The following is a 20,014-nucleotide window of genomic DNA, read 5'->3' as shown; positions in this document are numbered from 1 at the left end:
CTTGGATTTTCCAGAGAGACATGTTAAAAGTTGATGGTCAAAATGTTCTTTTCTTTCCCTCTTCTCTTCCCCTCCCAGCTAGTACAGATTGTCATTTTGTTTAATTGGATGAACATTTATCTCCTGATGGGGGGAGCTGGCAAATCTACAGTCACACTCCCTGCCATTCCTATTTAACAAGAGACTGTTGAGAGGAACTGATTACAGGGAAGTGAAGTTCTATTTCCCTGGCTCTCACTGCCACAGGCAATCAATTTGAAGCCAAGGTTCTATCTTGAAAATCCCAAACACAATTGAAAAAAAATGCTAAAATCAAAAATGAAAAAGTTGGCCTTAGTCATTCCTCTGGGTCCAGCATCTCCCCTGGGTTCTTCTGGTGCATCACTCAAAGCGCAGCTATAGGATATACTTCACTGTGCTGACTGCTGTCACTGGGGTCCTCTGTATCAAATGAATAACCCCTCACCCTCTCCCACCCTTGAAAAGGAATGTGCTGGAGAGTCCATTGTGGCTGTCAGGCTGAGAAAAATGGGCTACTCAGCACCACTAGGGGCCCATCTATCCCTCACTCCACCACTTAACAGTCTGTTATGAGACCAAAGAGAGCTGCTGCAAAGGTAGCAAGAGTAATAGAATTCCTTCCTAACTCCAACTAAAGCAATCTTTTCCTATCTGAGGGGGAAGGGAAATCATAGCATAGTGATTCAGAGATGGCAAGGGAGAGCAAAGGCTCTAGCTAAGGCACAGAGTGTATTTTGGAGGAAGGTTAGAGCTAGAGTACTGAACTATACCTTTTACCTCTTTTTCTTGTACCTCTATGAAGCCATAGCCTGAGTAAAGCACAGGCAGCCATAACCCAGCCTTCTCCCACGTAACTTTGTCACACTCCCTCAACCCTGAATAGCGAGGACCAGCACTGAATGTAGGAGGGGAGCTCAATCTCTAGTCACGTCTTGGCTTTTCCTCTTATGCTAATTGTGGTTCTGGTTTCAAGTACTTTCACTGTCCACCACAAAATACAATCTGGCCTCTGCTCATAATAGCTACCAAAACCAAACTCAGGACTCCTTGTGTCAGATGTGCACAGCTAGAAGACAGACTGCTATTATCCCGAAGCAAGAGTATGTGCTACTTCCTGGATTGATTCAGGATGGGTTGGGGGAAGCGGATCCATTGGAAAGAAAAAATCCTGAAGACAGTTAAGATCTCTCTTGTTTTTCACAGCTTTCCAGTTTCCTATTCTCTTCATCCTTTGCCTCTGCGACAATAATCCTAAATGTGAAAGATGCAAGATGTGCTGCCTTAGGATGTCCACTGTCAAGTCATCTCTTCATTGCTGAACCATGGATCCCTTTGTTTTCAGGTATTATTGCCCCTGAATATTTTTGTATTATTCATGTATAGTAGGCAATATAATAATAATTTACCTGAATGTAGTGCTCTTAAGTCCTTTACAAACAGTAATTACATAGGAATCACATCAGCCTCCTCTGAAATGTAGCCACCTCTGGGGTGGAACTGTTTAACAATGCACAGCAATACTAAACAACCATTTAGGTCAGGGACTGAAGAATACTGTAGCCAGTTAAAACTGCAGAGAAAATCTAGCAAGACAGTTCATAATTAACAAAGTTGAAACTTGACCAGGACATCAACACTAGATATGGCTAAAATCAGGAGTGGTTTTGGTTTCGCAAAACCTCATTGTCAGAGTTTTGATTTTGCACAGCTAAAATCTGGGGTGGTTCAGATCTAGATCCCAATTTATCAGAATCCCCCAAAAGTGTATGAAGGGAGATGGATAAATGACACAAGTTTGAATCCATCTGACATTAACACCTCCTTGCATATAAAAAGGTACAGGGGACCTTTAAGGAGCACAAGTGATCAGGGCCTTGGTTTTATAGCTCATCCAGAAAACAGCAACTAAGGCCACACTGGGCTTCTTAGGGCACTGGCTCAGTACTGACTATGGGTATGTCTATACTGCATGGTTGTAGCTTGTGCAAACATACCTGAGTTAGCTTTAGTCGAGCAAGCTCAGATATCAGAGCTGTGTAGCCGTGGCAGCATGTGCTTCAGTGCTAGCTGTACAAGTCCGCCTGGAACCCTAGGTAATTACTCACAGGGCTAGCCCATACTAATGCGGCTTCACTGTGCCAGTACCTGAGCTAGCTAGATTAAAGCTAGCTCAGGAATGTCCACTCAAGCTACAGTCACACCCCATGGCTGCAGTATAGACATAACCTCAGAGGGAACCTTACCTTTGAATCACCAATCCATTTCCTGCAACACCTACATGTTGCTTGGAGGTCTCTCAAAAAGGCATAACTTGCCAAGACTTATACTCCTAATATATAGTATGATGTCTATAAATTCCTAGCTTTGGTACACTAGGGGGTTGGATGTTTTCTGGCTCGCCAAGTTCCTATTAACTCATGGTTCATTTCTGTCCTCTTGAAAAATTAACTTATGCTTCCAGCTACATTGGCAAAGGAAACATTAAAAACTGAGTAACAGGCCAAAGGTAAACAAAGTATAAACCCAAATATTGTGACAGCTGTAACTCTTCTAATCAAATAGCTTCTATGCCTATTGCTGCCATAGCCTTTTGAGGATATCAGCCAGCAGGTATAGGAAGGGAAAAGGAGAATGGACTCCATCAAACCATCCTCATTCGCATGGACAACATCTTTAATGAAGGCCTGCCCCTGTATTTGCTATGGCCTGTCTCTTAGTGTGCCCCACACAGCTGGGAGAACCATGACCTGTCCCAGAACTGGAGGCTGTGATCTGGATGAAACCAGCCTAGCTGTACAATATATTGTCCATGGGTATGGAGGGGGATATGGTCAGAGGGTTTGTGTGAGTAAACTTATTGTATTGCTCTTTGCCTAAGCTAGTGACCACCTAATGAAGATTCCAGAAGCTCTTTGAAGAGGGAACACCTCCTCCAGCCCAAAAAGAAATTGAAAGGAGATTGCTAATGAGAGCTTTTCTAGCCCCCTCCCTCCTTTAAAACTGAAAGTTGGTCAATTGATAAGGTAGCAAGTCACAAACACACCTACCTCCACACAGTAAATATACCTATGGCATCAGTTCATTGTTAAATACAGTGACCTTCAGACCCTCTAGTGGCTATGCATTAACCCCACATATCCAATACTTTGAAATGTAAAGCCACTGCATAAGACAAATTGATCTATAAACAACACAGATTTATCAAGGCACGCCTCTCCTTTTTCACCTTTGTTGAGAGGGACACAGATTCGTCCCTCAATCACATACAACTATCTACCTACACTTATCTGATTCATGAAGCATCAAGAAAATCTAGGTCAGGAATACGCACAGATGCACATGCGCCCGCCCACACATACATTCCCTGTACCTTCCACAGTGAGGAAATAAACAACAGCCTCACCCTGAAAGTGCCTCGGACCAAACTGGATATGTAAATGTGTCAACACTCTGTGTCTAGACTGCCTCTTCAGAGACTGGAAAATATGCTACTAAAGATTCTAGTCAGCTGCTAACACTTTGCATTCTCCCACGGAGCTTAGCACTAGAACAGGAAGGGGGAAGCACTCCAAGGGACCAATATGACCAGCCATGTCAGCAATTACACTTCAGTTGAAAGAAAATACATGTACATCCTCTCAATGACCCATAACCCTAAACGTTGCTTAGTTAAAGATACATGTTTTTTTAAAGACAATAATTCCTGCATTAATTTGCGAGATTCCCAGAAGGTGGTGACAGGAGATAGTCACTGCTGCTCAAAATAGAGGAGAAGAATTTCCAAAGTACAACGCAGTATCCAATATATATGTATAACAAGAGGATGCACTCCTGTTGGCATCTTCCCTTTCATGTGAAATCCTAATTCTTCCATTTGGTCAGTGAAAACTCTTTGTCCATCTCCAAGCCCATAAGGAGGAAGAGAATCTATAAGGCCAGCTCTGCATATCCAGGCAATTCCATCCCTGTCATGTCTTATTGCTTCAGTCACTGCTACAAGTTGATGGCCAATGGCCACAATTATCACCAGAAGCCAGGATCCTTCCCTGTGCCTTTAAAGAGCAGCATTTCTTTTCCTAGACTCTCAAAGGCAAGAAGTGTCACTGAGCAGTGCCTCCCACCCAAGAGACAGGGGGGGGGGGGTAGAACCACATATTTCATGACAGAACCTACCAATTTCTGCTATGTGCTAGTACTGAATTCTGCTGGAAGCTGGAAATTCTGCAGCAGCGTGAAATGCATGGGAAAAATGCAAATGCAGAAGATTTTACTGAATTAAAAATTACAAAAATTTTATTCATGTTCATATTTAATTCAATACTAACCTCTGCATATGAATGTTCCCCCCCATCACACACACACACTTAATGCTTTCATGCTAATGCAGAGTTTCCAGTCACCCAAACAAATACACAGAGCTGTGGGTGCTAGCAGCAAATTGGCTTATCTGCCATGACGACTATCCGCACGAGGCATCTCTGATTGGGTTGTCTGTCAAAGCCCCAGTTCACCTTTACCGGTTACTATTGCCCTTTATGTGCACAATAGAGAAAAGGAAGAAAAAAGATGGACACACTTACGCAAGGCATGCCACTCATCCTGGCGGATTGTCTTGGTGATGTTGTAGGTGAGGTTCTTGGGAATTGTTGCTGAGGAGTAGTGGTACTTGATGTACGTGCACTGATCAATTGCTCCTGTGACAGCCAAAAAGAAAAATAAATAAAATGTTGTTAAACAAGAGCAATTTGTTCTCCCAGTCAAGGCCCTTCACTACCAAAAAACAGAGTGAAAGCCAAATTAACTGCTTGGGTAACTTCATTGAATCTATTGGGATTGCTAGGGCTGTCTTTGACCCACTAGGGCTATCCTACTTACAGATGTGGAGGGCACACTTTTTGGATCTGTCCTTCAGTAAGAAAAAGCATAGTAGAGCAGAGATGAAATATTTTTTATATATATAATATTTCATCATATATATATAAAAATAATTCTCACAGGGATTTTTCCCCTGGGAACAGGAAGGAGACAGAGAACCACACCTGACAGATGATAGTCATGCAGCTTAGTGTACCTCTGGAAGGTGCTCAGATACCATGGTGATGCGTATGGTACAAGAACCAGAAGAGAACAGAACAGAAGCAGAATGCAGTGGCATCACATGACCAAAAAAATGACAAGCTTCAAACTCAAACATGAATGGCCAGCATTGTGCCCTATTTATTGTGTAGCTGAGATTTCATCTGCAGTCTATGGGAGGCAGCTGTATGTGATACTACTTTTTTGTTTGATTTGATGCTGGAGGGACTACATTTTCTTTTTATAGCCATTCCCCTCTCCCCACAATAATCCCCACTGCAAGATTTGGTCTCCTGAGGAACCTCTCAGTGAAAGTAATGCCCATGGAAGCAATGGGTTCGCTTTAGTCACAGGCTCCCCCACAACTCATGCCTTAGCCAATGTTTGCTTCTGATCAGAAACACTTAGAAGTTCAGTGATGCAAGGATGGCTGCAATGACAGTAGGGGTTCCTACATCCCTTTCCCTGGCACCCCCATCAACATTTCTTTCATCAGACCATTTTGCTAAGAAATTAGGGTCTGACCAAAAGCCCACTAAAGTCAACTTTCCTTTGACTTCCATGAGCTTTGGATCAGGTCCTTAATAAATAAGTAGATATTCTCAGTGTCACTCCACTGCCATGCTCAGTTCACCACTCGGAGGAGACACAGACTTTGCTAACAGTTACCTCTCTGATTGATACTCAACAGATGATAGAAAAATACATTGATTAAAGCAATACGCCATACACCAATAAAACAAATGAGAAAATGATGCAATCCAGTACTAGGGCCAGGAATGGAGCACCCACCATTAGCACCAACTTAAAAGGCATTTAAACACATGATGCCAAGAGTCCTGTCTTTCAGCTCCAAAGGGTTAATTATGCTTTCACCATTCGCCTCTGGAGATCTAGGCTTCAAGCTGCCTCAGGTCATAAATGTTACTTGGCATGAACTGAAACAATGCACCATGGATTCAGAGTGTGAATAAAACATTATACAACAAAATTATTAGTTACAACCCAGACTGTTAGCATCTTCTGAAGTTAGTGCAGCACAAACATTGGAGGTCCTCACTGTTTGCTTTTCTTAAGTGTTCTTTGCATTCTGCCTTTGACAGCAATTAGATTAGACAAAGCCAAATATTATAGGGGAAAAAGGCAAAATATTTACATATGTATCCGCCTGCCCTGACAGCGTGATGGGCTTCTGTGTGTGCCTGCACCATCTGGGCACCAAATGTACGCCCAGAATGAAAGTTTCAAACCAAGAATAGTATTTAAAAAAAGAAAGCTACCGTGGAAAGATCTTCTTTAAATATATATATATATATATATATATCAACCTTCCTAGTGATGAACTTAACGTCTTCATGCTAATTTGTAGAAACATTCTACCCGCTTTTGCTCAGCTACATTCATGGTTCAGAAATTTTGGCAGAAAGATGGAAATTGCTTATTTGTCTGGAAATAATCTTCATGTTATCCGATACCTATCCAGAGAGAGGACTTGCCTAAAGAAGCAGCAAGGAACACAGATTCACAACTGAAAAAAAACCAAAAACATAGTATTCCATTTATTAATATGTTTAAAGGAATGCAATCAGCACTGATGGGCTGTGCTAACTTCTTGTGAGATGCTGAGCACCCTCCATTCCCATTGCTGTCATTGAGACCTCGGCACCTTGCAGCATCAAACCCTAAGACAAGAAAGAGACTATGACCTCAATTCAGGGCATAACTTAAGCATGTGCTTAAATCCCATTGGCATCCATGGGATTTAAGCACATGCTTAACTGTTATCCTGCACAGGAATGCATTCCTCAACAAAGGCCTGTGTTTGCAGTGGTAATTGTTTAACTAAGATAAACAGCATTTATGATGAAAAAAAATTGGCCATATCAGTAAATTCCTCCTGTGCCTACAGAATTTAAGGCTACCAAGAATGTAGTTCAGAATATGTCAGAACCACATTTGATTAACTGTCCAACACACCTGAATTATTTCAGATTATACAACACTGACAACTGGTGGAACACACTCCCTGTGGAAAGGATGTGCAACTGTGACTGCTTTCTACTCACCGTCACTGACAGACAGTTGTTTGCAGTATTGTGGTAGCCATGTTGGTCCCAGGATATTAGAGAGACAAGGTGGGTGAGACAATATTTTTTATTGGACCAACTTCGGTTGGTGAAAGAGAGAAGCTTTCAAACTACACAGATCTCTTCTTCAGGTCTGATAGACAGGGCAGATGAGCTGTAATAAGGTCCACTCAAGATTTCCTGGTCAAATTTACAAAATGTTTCCTGTAGCCAGAGACAAACTCAAGGCATCATTCTGACCTTGCTTGCACAAGTGTAGATCTGAGTAAACTCCACTCCAGTCAATGGAACTGCACTGGTGTGAAACTGGTGAGAGGAGAATTCACCCTTAAACATCCAAAAGGGTTTTCTTTGTCAAAGTCTCTAATCGCAGTCAACAAAAAGAGGATTTTATGCCGCCAATGTTTAAGTACTTCACAAGAGAGATTGCTCCCTTCACCCCCACAGATGGTCTAGCTCGTAATGTAAATTACTTCCTAGTCCTCTGAGTACTCATCCTCTAGTGCCCTGGGGGGATGACATGATTCACTACAACTGGGCCCAGAACTACTTCCCTCATGGAAGGCTCGCTGAAAATCCCTGCACTCATGAGGGCATGCAACTGTGGCTTTTCTTTTCAGAGAGAAAAGAAACTCAAACCTCTCCTTTTCATCCACTGAGCGAGGTGTCTCCACCCCATCACATTGACGCACAAAGATTTAATACTGCTACAGCTCACAGAGATTCACATTCAGTTCAAGTGACTGGACAAGGGCTGGATTTACAGGCAGGCAACCCAGGGACTGCCTGGGGTATCGGGCCTGACGGGGGAGGGGGGGCCGCTGGGCCCAGTGTGCTGTTTTTGTTGTTAGCAACCAAAGGGAAAATAGAATGTTGCAGTAACATGTTTCAGATATTCTGTATGTGGATTCATTTTCCACTAACCCTCCTAGAACGTTCTTTGTAGAATCTCGTGGAACCTTCCAGACTTTCCGAGAACTACATTTTCCTTGAACCTCCTAGAATGCTGTCAGCCATGCCCTTGCGGGTATGTAAGGGGAGGGAACGTTGCCAATCAGTCAGTGAGATATAAGAACAAAGTAAAGTGAGAGCCCAGCTGCGATATTATGAACCTAGTTTTACTGTGTAATTGTGAAAGTGTACTTGTGTTTTAAAACTTGAAGCGTGTAGATAGTGACTAATAAAGGACATATTTAATGAGATGCCAGAGATATCTATCGAACTCTTATCTGCGCAACAATATAAAAAATGCTGTTACTTCTTTTGCCGTGCTTAAAACATGTTTGATGACTTGATGTTAGTACATTTCAGTTCTTAAAATTAAAAAGTTTCTATAAGCTTAGAGAAAACAATTTTTATTTGCTTACATATGGCATGAACAACAAATTTACAGATCCTAGCATGCAAATTTATCATCTTGTAGGACAGGATAAATCATGCATGCAAATTGTGCATCAAAGAAGTGAAATGGGCTACAAATGTAATAAAAAATAAGGATTCAAAAGTTTAACAAATGGAAAGGGGGCACCAAAAACACTCTTTGCCTGGGGCACCAATTGGTCTAGAGCCAGCCCTGACTGGGGCCAAATGTTTGGGGGAGAAAAAAAAAAAAAAAAAAAAAAATCACACTGAGTGCGCTCTTTTTCCAATGATCCTGAAATCTATGCAGCCGAAGTGAATAATACGGATGGCCACTGTCAAGACAATATGGCTACAGAACTGTTAAACTAGGAGATGTAGCGCATCCCATGTTCCCCTTGTGGAAGGGAACCAGTAGCTGCTGTGCTGGTTGCCCCACACACTCGCCCCTGGCAAAGGGAGGAGCCAGGTAAGGGGTGTGTCAAGGGGCCTGAGCAGAACTCAGAGCAGAGCAGCGCTCAGCTACATCAATCCTCCACCATTAGCATAAGTCAGAGCAGACCATAGGCTGATGCCAGCTCCAAAAGAGTTACATATGCTTTCACTATTCGCCTCTGGAAAACTAGGTTTCAAGCTGCCTCAGGTCATAAACATTACTTGGCATGAACTGAAACAATGCACCATGGATTCAGAGTGTGAATAAAATGTTATGCAACAAAATTATTAGTTACAACCCAGACTGCTAGCATCTTCCAAAGTTTATGCGGCACAAATACTGGAGGTCCTCACAGTTTGCTTGCTCCACCCCTTGGCTCCCTTCCACTCCTATAAAAGGAGAATTGTTTCCAGGAGAACCATCACACCATGGCATGGCAGGGATACCACCTGAATACCCTGGCTCACCACGCTCTCTTCCATTTTCAAAGCACATTCCAATATTATGGCCTCAGTCCAAGTGCTAATGAACCTGTGCCCCCACACACGATTTGCCCTTTAAGCGTCACACTTGCTGGCAGTGTCAGCAGAGAGACCAAGGATGGGCATGGGGAATAAACTACCCTCTCGCCTCAGAGGCAGTAAAGAACAGCATTGAGGCACATTAGTAGGGACGCTCACACTGATGTTGTCCATGCTGAACCTATTCTGTGAATAAATAGAGGGTTTCAATCTCCAAGGCTCTCAGGCTAGTACCTTTCCTTAGCTGATAATTGGCGGATTGGAGGACTCTGACCAGAGTGGCCAAGTTGACTTTTCCAGAGATAGTTTCATAGATATGAAGGCCATAAGGGATCATTACAATAATCTAGCCTGGCTTCCTGTATAGCACAGGCCTCAGCTTAGTTGTCTGACAGTGGCATGACTGAAGGTGCTGCTCCAGCAAATGACTTCTCAAGGTAGTCAGGAACATCAAGGTTAAAGGCCACCATAGATGATCAGCATCAAGAGAAGATTGCATCAGAGTCTCTTTACTTGCAAGTATCAGAGGGGTAGCCGTGTTAGTATGGATCTGTAAAAAGCAACAAAGAGTCCTGTGGCACCTTAAAGACATGCGTCTGGCGAAGTGGGTATTCACCCATGAAAGCTTATGCTCCAATACATCTGTGGCACCTTTAAGACTAACAGGACTCTCTGTTGCTTTTTACAGATCCAGACTAACACAGCTACCCCTCTGGTTCATATAACATGTTTGTCTAATAATTTTGAAGAACAGAGTTGTAAAAATTAAAGCCAGAACAAAGGTTGAAATTTGTGGAATAAATTGTTTGTTATGAACAGTTCACCCAGCTGTATCTAGAACACAGGAATGAGAAAGCTGCCTTCAGTCTTCTTGGGGAAGCTCATAGTACCATAGTCCATGGTAACAAACAATAGAACAAACAAACAAACGATGGGGCTACAACTGAATTTTTCCAAGAAATCAAAGTACACACTGGGGGGTGACAAATGCTTTCAGCTGATTGGTCTTTGTCTATCTAAAGGAAACATTCTGTGGAGTTTCTGTCGGGTCAGTGCTCTAGGCTAAATCTGTTGTGAAGTTTAGATTGTCCCTGTCAAATGTAATCCAAAACAAATTAAGCCTAGTGACAGAGCTCTCAGCAACTGCCATGTCAGATTCCTGGCCCCTCATTCTCCAGGATGGCAGCTCATGGAAGGTGGTGTGTGGGAGGAGTTCCCATGTTGTTAACATTGAGCCTTCTGGCTAGCGAAGGAAAGCCATTAATAAGTCCAAAATAAACCCCTTTCTAACTTGTAAGAATGGTCTTCATGATGTGGTGCTCTGAATGAGGGGAACAAAGATGCGTCCTCCAGTGGGACTGGGAGGAGTCAGTCACTGTCTCCATAAAAACAACACCCTTCCCCTCTGATTTAACCCCCATCTATCAAAGCTAGGATCAATATGGCATCAGTGCCATCGGTGCAAACTGACGTTTTTCTTGATGTTCCTGACTACCTTGAGAAGTCATTTGCTGGAGCAGCACCTTCAGTCATGCCACTGTCAGACAACTAAGCTGAGACCTGTGCTATACAGGAAGTCAGGCTAGATTATTGTAATGATCCCTTATGGCCTTAACATCTATGAAACTATCTCTGGAAAAATCAACTTGGCCAGCAGCTTTAATTTCCCACGATTCACATCCATACATTGCTATTGAAAAAGTTAAGCTATTCACTAATTGCACCTTCATACGTTTTGAGATGCCATATTTTTCTCCCCACACTTTCTACGGGAACCCATAGCTGGCCGAGCCATTCCTAATCTTCTTGTGATTTCCTTGGAAGGGCCTCCCTGATTTGATATATGATCCCAACTAATTAAATTCATCTACTGCCTCTACAGTTTGTCCATTAATCACAATGTCCACTTGTTAGTCCTGTCAATGTATATGCATTTTGTTTTCATCATATTCAGGAACGGTCAATATTCCTCATTAAACTGTTTTTTTACAGACTCCAACATTTGTTGCATTGCACTGATGGTTGTAGCAAAGAGCATCATGTTATCAGCATATCAGAGATTGGTTAAGAGGTGTCCATCAATGGAAATCCCAGCTCCTTTCACTTTGTCAAAACCTTCAAACGGCTTGTCTGATAATAAATTCTGCATTTATGTTAAAGATGCTTGGGACAAAATCCACAGTGGAAAACAACTCACTGTCTCCTACTGCTGTTCGCACCGTGGTCTGCTGTTGGTGGTAAAAAGACTTATGACAATTTAAATGAGATGCTTTGGAATCCCTACATCTGCCAGTATCCTCCAAAGATGGTCATGTCAGACAGCAAATGCTTTTGAGTAGTCGGTGAAACCCATGATCAATGAGATTGTGTACTCTGCATTTTCCAGTGATGTGATGGATATTCGCTATTTGGTCAGGGATGCTTCAGCCCTCTCTGAAACCAAATTTGTGGTGGTAGTTCTCTTTCTATCCTTTGTTTCATGAGATCCTTGATTATGTAGCACATAACTTTGCTTCCATGGGATACCAGGGAGATGATACAATAGTTACTGAGCTCTGTTATGCTTCTCATCTTTGTTAAGGTCAAAAAAATTCTCTTTTGTCTAGTCCTCCGGCTAATTTCTAGTCATCCGTACATCATTACAAATTTTCTGCATAAGATCAGTACTGCATTTGCCAACCACTTTTAACAACTCTTCAGGCAAGTTATCTACCCCTGGTGCTTTCCCAGGTTTCATTTTCATAATAGCATGCTCCACTTCCCCTTGTACGATTGACGGCTCTGGTTCCATACTCTCTTTTCTGTCACCCCGTATTAGGACTGGGTCTGGTGAGGCATACAGATTGGGACAGTAATCTCTCCACCTGCACTTAATATCACAATAATGGTGCCCACTCACCTCTGCCTCCTGTTGGCCAGATGTGAACCTGCACTCTCTCTGCTTATGGTGCCCCCTGTTGGCTGTTGCCCTCATCAAGCTGGTCCTCAGTGACTCCAGCTGAGTCACACATGATCTAACCACATAAAGCAGGGGTTCTCAAACTTTAGTACTGGTGACCCCTTTCACATAGCAAGCCTCTGAGTGTGACACCCCCCCCCATCAATTAAGAACACTTTTTAATGTATTTAACACCATTATAAATGCCGGCAGCAAAGCGGGGTTTGGGGTGGAGGCTGACCACTTGCAACCCCCTCATGTAATAGCCTTGTGATCCCTTGAGGGGTCCCAACCCCCAGTTTGAGAACCCTGGACATAAAGGAATCCCTTCCGGAGTAAAAGGTCCAACAGGGCCTGTCCCTGTGCCCTTGTTACTGTCTTTAGCCCTGTCTCTAGGCTCAGAACTCAGCCCCTTCTGGGCTAGCTTTAAGCCTGTGTCTTACCTGATAATGAGCAGTGTCCCCAGGGCTTCCTCCCTGGAGACTCTTTAAATCCTGCCCTTCACCTGGACCTCCCTTTCTTGGGGCTTAGGCCACTCTGCCACTGGGGGAACCAGGGCCCACCCACTACTCTGGGTCTTGACCCAGAGACTCTATAAATAACAGCCATGTGCTGCTTCCTGTAATAGTTGCTGCTGCTGCTAGTCCCTGGGCCACTTCCCACATAGCTCAGTCCTTACCTCAGGGCTGAAGATCTCAACTCCTCTCCTTTGGGATCCAGCCAGCAACTGATCTGCTCAGGCCCTGCAGCTCCTTTTTAACTGGGCCTGCTGCGCTCTTATTGGCTGCTTCCCTGCAGCCTCTTTAGGCAGGCCTAGAGGACCCACCTTCAATGCTCCTTTTCTGGGGCAGGGATTAGTAGGACCCTAAGACCTCCAGAAGGAGGCCTCAAAGGGCCCAGTACATCCCATCACAATCACCCTCTGTGAAGACTCTGCCATCATGATATTTTATGTTTGATCACAGGGAAAACCTTTTGGTAAGAAGTCTGACCACAGTGAACATACCTTTTGTATTATTACTCTCTATCATTCTCAAGTTCCATACATTTTGCCCCTTATATATTCAGTCATCTCATCTAGTCTGCCTTTAAATCTGTCTGCTCAGTTCCTTATATTCTTTCCTATATTCTTCCACCTTCAAGCCATTCTCTTTCATTCTGTGTAATTCTTCCTCCAGCTCACCCAGGTTTTCAGTTAACCAGGTGCAGTCCAACATGGACGTTTCAGAATGTGTGCTTTAACAGTTTCAAGCACGATAGTTTTCATTTTATTTCAAAGTTTGTTGGGAGTGTTCTCCTCTTTCGCCTATGCCAATGCCTCAGACCCATTCTGAGCGAAGATTATATAATCTTCATTGAGATTCGGGCCCAACGGCAGTGGAGCTGTTGAACGTCATATCTTTTTAAGTTTTAATTGTATGTTTGAGGCTAATAGCTAGTGGTCTGACCCGCAGTCTGCACTCGGGAAAGTCTTTGTCCATTGGAAACTTGCACTCCAACATTATATCATTACACAGTCAATTTGGTTCTTTGTCATATTGTCAGGTGACCGACACGTGAGCCTTAGTATTGCCTCTTAGAGGGACTCAGGCCTGGTCTACACTAGGCGTTTATGTCAAAGTTAGCGCCGTTACATCGAATTAACCCTGCACCCGTCCACACCGCGAAGGTATTTAGTTCGACATAGAGGTCTCTTTAATTCGACTTCTGTACTCCTCCCCGACGAGGGGAGTAGCGCTAAATTCGACATGGCCATGTCGAATTAGGCTAGGTGTGGATGGAAATCGACGCTAATAGCTCCAGGAGCTATCCCACAGTGCACCACTCTGTTGACGCTCTGGACAGCAGTAAGAGCTCGGATGTTCTGAACTGCCACACAGGAAAAGCCCCGGGAAAATTTGAATTTGAATTCCTTTTCCTGTCTGGCCAGTTTGAATCTCATTTCCTGTCTGGACATCGTGGCGAGCTCAGCAGCACTGGCAACGATGCAGAGCTCTCCAGCACTGATGGCAGTGCAATCTCAGAATAGAAAGAGGGCCCCAGCATGGACTGATCGGGAAGTCTTGGATCTCATCGCTGTGTGGGGCGATGAGTCCGTGCTTTCCGAGCTGCGATCCAAAAGACGGAATGCAAAGATCTATGAGAAGATCTCTAAAGACATGGCAGAGAGAGGATACAGCCGGGATGTAACGCAGTGCCGCATGAAAATCAAGGAGCTGAGGCAAGGCTACCAGAAGACCAAAGAGGCAAACGGACGCTCCGGATCCCATCCCCAGACATCCCGTTTCTACGAGGCACTGCATTCCATCCTCGGTGCGGCCGCCACCACTACCCCACCACTGACTGTGGACTCTGAGGATGGGATAGTGTCCACGGCCGGATCCTCGGACATGTTAGCGGACGGGGAAGATGAGGAAGGAGATGAGGAGGACGAGGCAGTCGACAGCGCTCACAACGCTGATTTCCCCGACAGCCAGGATCTCTTCATCACCCTTACAGAGATCCCCTACCAACCCTCCCCAGCCGTTACCCCGGACACAGAATCTGGTGAAGGATCATCCAGTAAGTGTTGTAAACATCTAAACATTTATTTGTAACAGAACATGAATATTAACAATTTAAAAAATGGGTTTCTCATGATTAGTTTGATTAACTTTACGGTTCAGTCATGGGCAGTGCAACTATTGAAAAAAAATCTAGCAATGTCCGGTTTTGCATGATTGTCCTGCCCAAGCCGCTCTACGGTTTAGTCCCTGCTACTGCAGCTACAGTAAGATGCGGTCTATATGTCCGGGGATGGAGCAGAAATCCTCCTGGGACATCTCAAGGAAGCTCTCCTGCAGGTAATTTGAAATCCGCTGCATTAGGTTCTTGGGGAGAGCGGCCTTATTGGGTCCTCCGTAGTAGGACACGTTGCCGCGCCACGAGACTAGCAAGTACTCCGGAATCATTGCTTGGCACAGCATGGCGGCATACGGCCCTGGTCTTTGGAGGCTTTCCCGGAGCATTCTCTGTCTGTCGCTCTCAGAGATCCTCATGAGGGTGATGTCGCTCATGATGACCTGCTTTGAATGAGGTAGGGGAATGTTAGTGTTGGGACTGCTTTACCGTTCCTTTACAGAACTGTAACCGCTGGTTTGCAGCCACGCGGTGGAGGCAGGAGAGGGGCAGCCGAAAGGGATCGTTCCCGGGGACAGCCGCGAGGGTGTGGGACAGGAGCAGACTTCCTGCTTGCCGGATTGCTGGCAGCAGGGACCGACATTGATTTCAATGTGAAATGAGGCCATTGCTAATATTAAAGTTTTAAGCTGCCACGAATCTACGGCTTACCATGTCTGCGTGCAAGAGCAATTCCGTTGTCCTGACACGGTTCTCAAATGTGCTCTGCAAAACCCCAGACACTGAATGCGAAGGCCGAGAATTCGACCTTGTGCTGAGTGCGCATGTGATAGGTGCTGTGCATGGTCCTGTTCACAGAGAAAGACTATGTTCTTTGTTCACAACTACATTTATCTTTCTGAGGAATTCACTCCCTTTTTCCCATTCCCACAGCCCCATCTGCGACTGTCTCACAACCTAGCCTGTCATCACACTCCCAGAGGCTAGGGAGGATTAGGCATAAGAAGAAGAGGACACGGGAGGACATGTTCTCAGAGCTTATAGCCTGCTCCAGAGCCCAGGCAGCACAGCAGACCCAGTGGCGGGAGAACTTGACCCGAATGCACCAAGCCAACATGGATCGGGAGGAGAGGTGGCGTCAGGAAGACCAGCAGGCGACTCAAACCCTGCTTGGACTACTGAGGGAGCAAACGGACACGCTCCGGCGCCTTGTGGATGTTCTGCAGGAACGGAGGCAGGAGGACAGAGCCCCGCTGCAGTCCATCTCTAACCGCCCTCCCCCGCCACCAAGTCCCATACTCCCCTCACCCAAAGTGCACAGAAGGAGAGGCGGCAGAGTCCCTGCTAACTCTCACTCCACCCCTGCAGAGAGCTCGAGCAGCAGAAGGCTCTCATTCCCCAAAGTTTGACAAGTTCTTTCCTTCCCGCCTGACACAAGCCCCCGTCCAAGTTTCACTTCCCAGTTCCATGTGTAGTTGATAATAAAAAATATGTTTCTGTTAACTACTGTTTCCATCATGTTCTTTTGGAGGAGGGGGGGAAAGGGGGTTGGTAATTGGACAGGACAGTCACCTTTGGCAGGGTACATAGTCGGGGGCAGGCACAGCAGCAGGGCACATACATAGTGCAGTGATGCAGTGACTACTTACCCTGGTTAGTCTGGGAGGTTGTTTTCATGTTATGTGGTGGGGGGTGGGTTGCTCTGTGACTTTGTGGCAGGGGAGGGCAGTTAGAGATCTTAAGCGGCGGTCCTTAGGCAGGATCACAGAGCCACACAGCAGGGGATCTGTAACCGTCCTCCCCCTGCCACAAAGTCACATAGACCCCCCATACACACAGTCCCTATCAGGAGGGGTGACAGGCTCCGTTGAAACAACCATCCCACCGCAGCGGAGCCTGTCAGTCCTTGAGTTTAGAAGCTGCATTCGCGCGACTACACTACACCCGCTCCGCACCACAGTCTGCGTCCCAGTTTTAAAAAATTCCCGCGAAAACAGTATTAAAGAAAACGGTGTGCTTTAACAAAGTAGAACTATTTTTATTTTGAAACGTGTGTTGGAAGTGGGGTGAAGGGGGTATGTAACTGGATAGGATAGTCAACATGAACTGGGTAAAGAAACGGGGGCAGGTTCGGCTTCTCTGTACACAAACTTTAAAGTCACAGGTTACCCTGCTCACTCAGGAACTTTGCTTTCAAAGCCTCCCGGATGCACAGCGCTTCCCGCTGGTCTCTTCTAATCGCCCGGCTGTCTGGCTGTGAGTAATCAGCAGCCAGGCTAATTTCCTCAGCCTCCCACCCCGCCATAAAGGTCTCCCCCTTGCTCTCACAGAGATTGTGGAGCACACAGCAAGCTGCTATAACAATGGGGATATTGGTTTCGCTGAGATCACAGCGAGTCAGCAAGCTTCTCCATCTCCCCTTGAGACGTCCAAAAGCACACTCCACCACCATTCTGCACCTGCTCAGCCGGTAGTTGAAGAGTTCTTTTTCAGTGTCCAGGGCACCTGTATAGGGCTTCATGAGCCAGGGCATTAGCGGGTAGGCTGGGTCCCCGAGGATGACTATAGGCATCTCCACATCCCCAACAGTTATTTTGTGGTCCGGGAAGTAAATACCTTGCTGCAGCCGTCTAAACAGACCAGAGTTCCTGAAAACACGAGCGTCATGAACCTTGCCCGGCCATCCCACGTAGATGTTGGTAAAACGTCCCCTGTGGTCCACCAGTGCTTGCAGCACCATGGAAAAGTAGCCCTTTCTGTTAATGTACTGGCTGGCCTGGTGGTCCGGTGCCAGGATAGGGATGTGAGTTCCATCTATGGCCCCACCGCAGTTTGGGAATCCCATCGCTGCGAAGCCATCTATGATCGCCTCCAAGTTTCCCAGGGTCACTACCTTTGGCAGCAGTACATCAACGATTGCCTTGGCTACTTGCATCACAACAACCCCCACGGTAGATTTGCCCACCCCAAACTGGTTCGCGACTGACCGGTAGCTGTCTGGCGTTGCAAGCTTCCAGAGGGCTATGGCCACTCGCTTCTGGACAGTCAGGGCTGCTCGCATCCGGGTGTCATTGCGCTTCAGGGCAGGGGACAGCAACTCACAAAGTTCAAGGAAAGTTCCCTTCCGCATGCGGAAGTTTCGCAGCCACTGTGATTCATCCCAGACCTGCAGCACTATGCGGTCCCACCACTCAGTGCTTGTTTCCCGTGCCCAGAATCGCCGTTTCACAGCATCAACATGACCCATTGCCACCGTGATGTCCTCGGCGCTGGGTCCCCTGCTTTCTGAGAGGTCTGTGCTACTCTCAGACTTCAGGCCATCACCGCGTTGACGTGGCCTCCTCGCCTGACTTTTCTGCATCTGCCTCAGGGCAACCTGTATGATAAGCTGCGAGGCGTTGAGAGCGGCCACAACTGCAGCGATGGTTGCAGCGGGCTCCATGCTCACAGTGCTGTGGCGTCCGCGCTGTCAATGACTGGAAAAGTGCGCGAAATGATTTCCCGCCGGCGCTTTCAGGGAGGGAGGGAGGGCGGGAGTGATGGACGGATGACGACAGTTACCCAAAAGCACCCTGACCCCTTTTTTTTTTACCCAGAAGGCATTTGCGGCTCCACCCAGAATTCCAATGGGCGGCGGGGACTCCGGGAACTGTGGGATAGCTGCCCTCAGTGCACCGCTTCCAATGTCGACGCTTTCCCCGTTAGTGTGGACTCACAAAGTCGAATTACTGTCCTTAGTGTGGACACACACGTTCGACTTTGCAATATCGATTCCAAAAATTCGATTTAAGTAAAATCGAACTACTCTCGTAGTGTAGACAAGGCCTCAGGGGTGGTGTTTAGTTTTCCCAGGTTTCTGGGTGGGAGCTTGAGCCAGTTCTGTACTGTAATGTTAAGAGGAATCCCTAGCTATTAACCCCGGCCCTTGTTGCTGCCAGCACTGTCTGGCAGAAGGGTATATATGTATTAGCCAGAGATTTTTAATAGGAAAAGGAATAAATAAATAAATAAAATATAGATTAATTAATGGAGATATCCCATCTCCTAGAACTGGAAAGGACCTTGAAAGGTCATCGAGTCCAGCCCCCTGCCTTCACTAGCAGGACCAAGTACTGATTTTGCCCCAGATCCCTAAGTGGCCCCCTCAAGGACTGAACTCACAACCCTGGGTTTAATGCTCAAACCACTGAGCTATCCCACCCCCCTGCATAAAAGTTTTCTTTGCAGCCAGGAGGGGAAACTTCCTATTTCCTTTCCTCTTACTTCTTTCTCTTTAGTATTTCTTCCCAATTTGCTTCCAAATGAAGAGCATCTCAGATCCTCTAGATTAGGGCAAATTGTACAGATACTGGTCAGCTGGGGGAAGGAGATCGGTAGAAATTGATGAGGGGAAACTAGCTATAATCCTATAAAAATACCCTCAGTAGGCAGCTGAATTTCAAGAGTAAGGAAAGAGAGAGAAAAAGTCTACACAGCTTTTGCCAATGCTGTTTCCCATGTATTGCATACCCACAGCTGGCAAACTGCAGTTCACTGAAACTGTTCCGCTGATGGAAGCATAAATATTCTACCCGTGATAAGAAAAGAAGCCAAGTATAAGACCAAGTTTTGAATTTCCACTGGGAAATGAGCAGCTTGCACTTTCTCTCAAGGGACCAGAGGAAGGGAGTTTCAAGGAAGCTGAAGCCAGGAAGATGGTTATGAAACACTTTCTTATTTCTGCTATTAATAACAATCTCCAGGCCATGAAGCACTGGAGGGGTAGAGAGACATCCATTTGAATTTGTTAATCTTCATGTCCAGTTATTTACATGGTGGAGAGTGGGGAGGAAGGAGAGATGAAGAGGTTAAAAGGGCTGTAAATTATTTATTCCTGCTTGTCTAGATACAGAAATTAAGTGATCAATAGAGTCATGGAGTCAAGTATCGGGGGTATCCATGTTAGTCTGTATCTACA

General features: G+C 45.5%; 1 protein-coding gene across 1 annotated transcript in view; it reads right to left on the bottom strand.

Moving 5' to 3' along the window:
• The window catches only part of TMEM178B (transmembrane protein 178B), a 324,432-nt gene that overhangs the window by 218,529 nt on the left and 85,889 nt on the right, over nt 1-20,014 (bottom strand). The window contains exon 2 of the mRNA XM_034779586.1: nt 4,602-4,715. Within this exon, the coding sequence (XP_034635477.1) occupies nt 4,602-4,715 (114 nt within the window). The remainder of the gene's footprint in view (nt 1-4,601; nt 4,716-20,014) is intronic.

This window comes from Trachemys scripta, chromosome 1 (genome assembly GCF_013100865.1).
Source record: "Trachemys scripta elegans isolate TJP31775 chromosome 1, CAS_Tse_1.0, whole genome shotgun sequence".
Classification (NCBI taxonomy): Eukaryota; Metazoa; Chordata; order Testudines; family Emydidae; genus Trachemys; species Trachemys scripta.
This window is presented reverse-complemented; position numbering and strand designations above follow the sequence as displayed.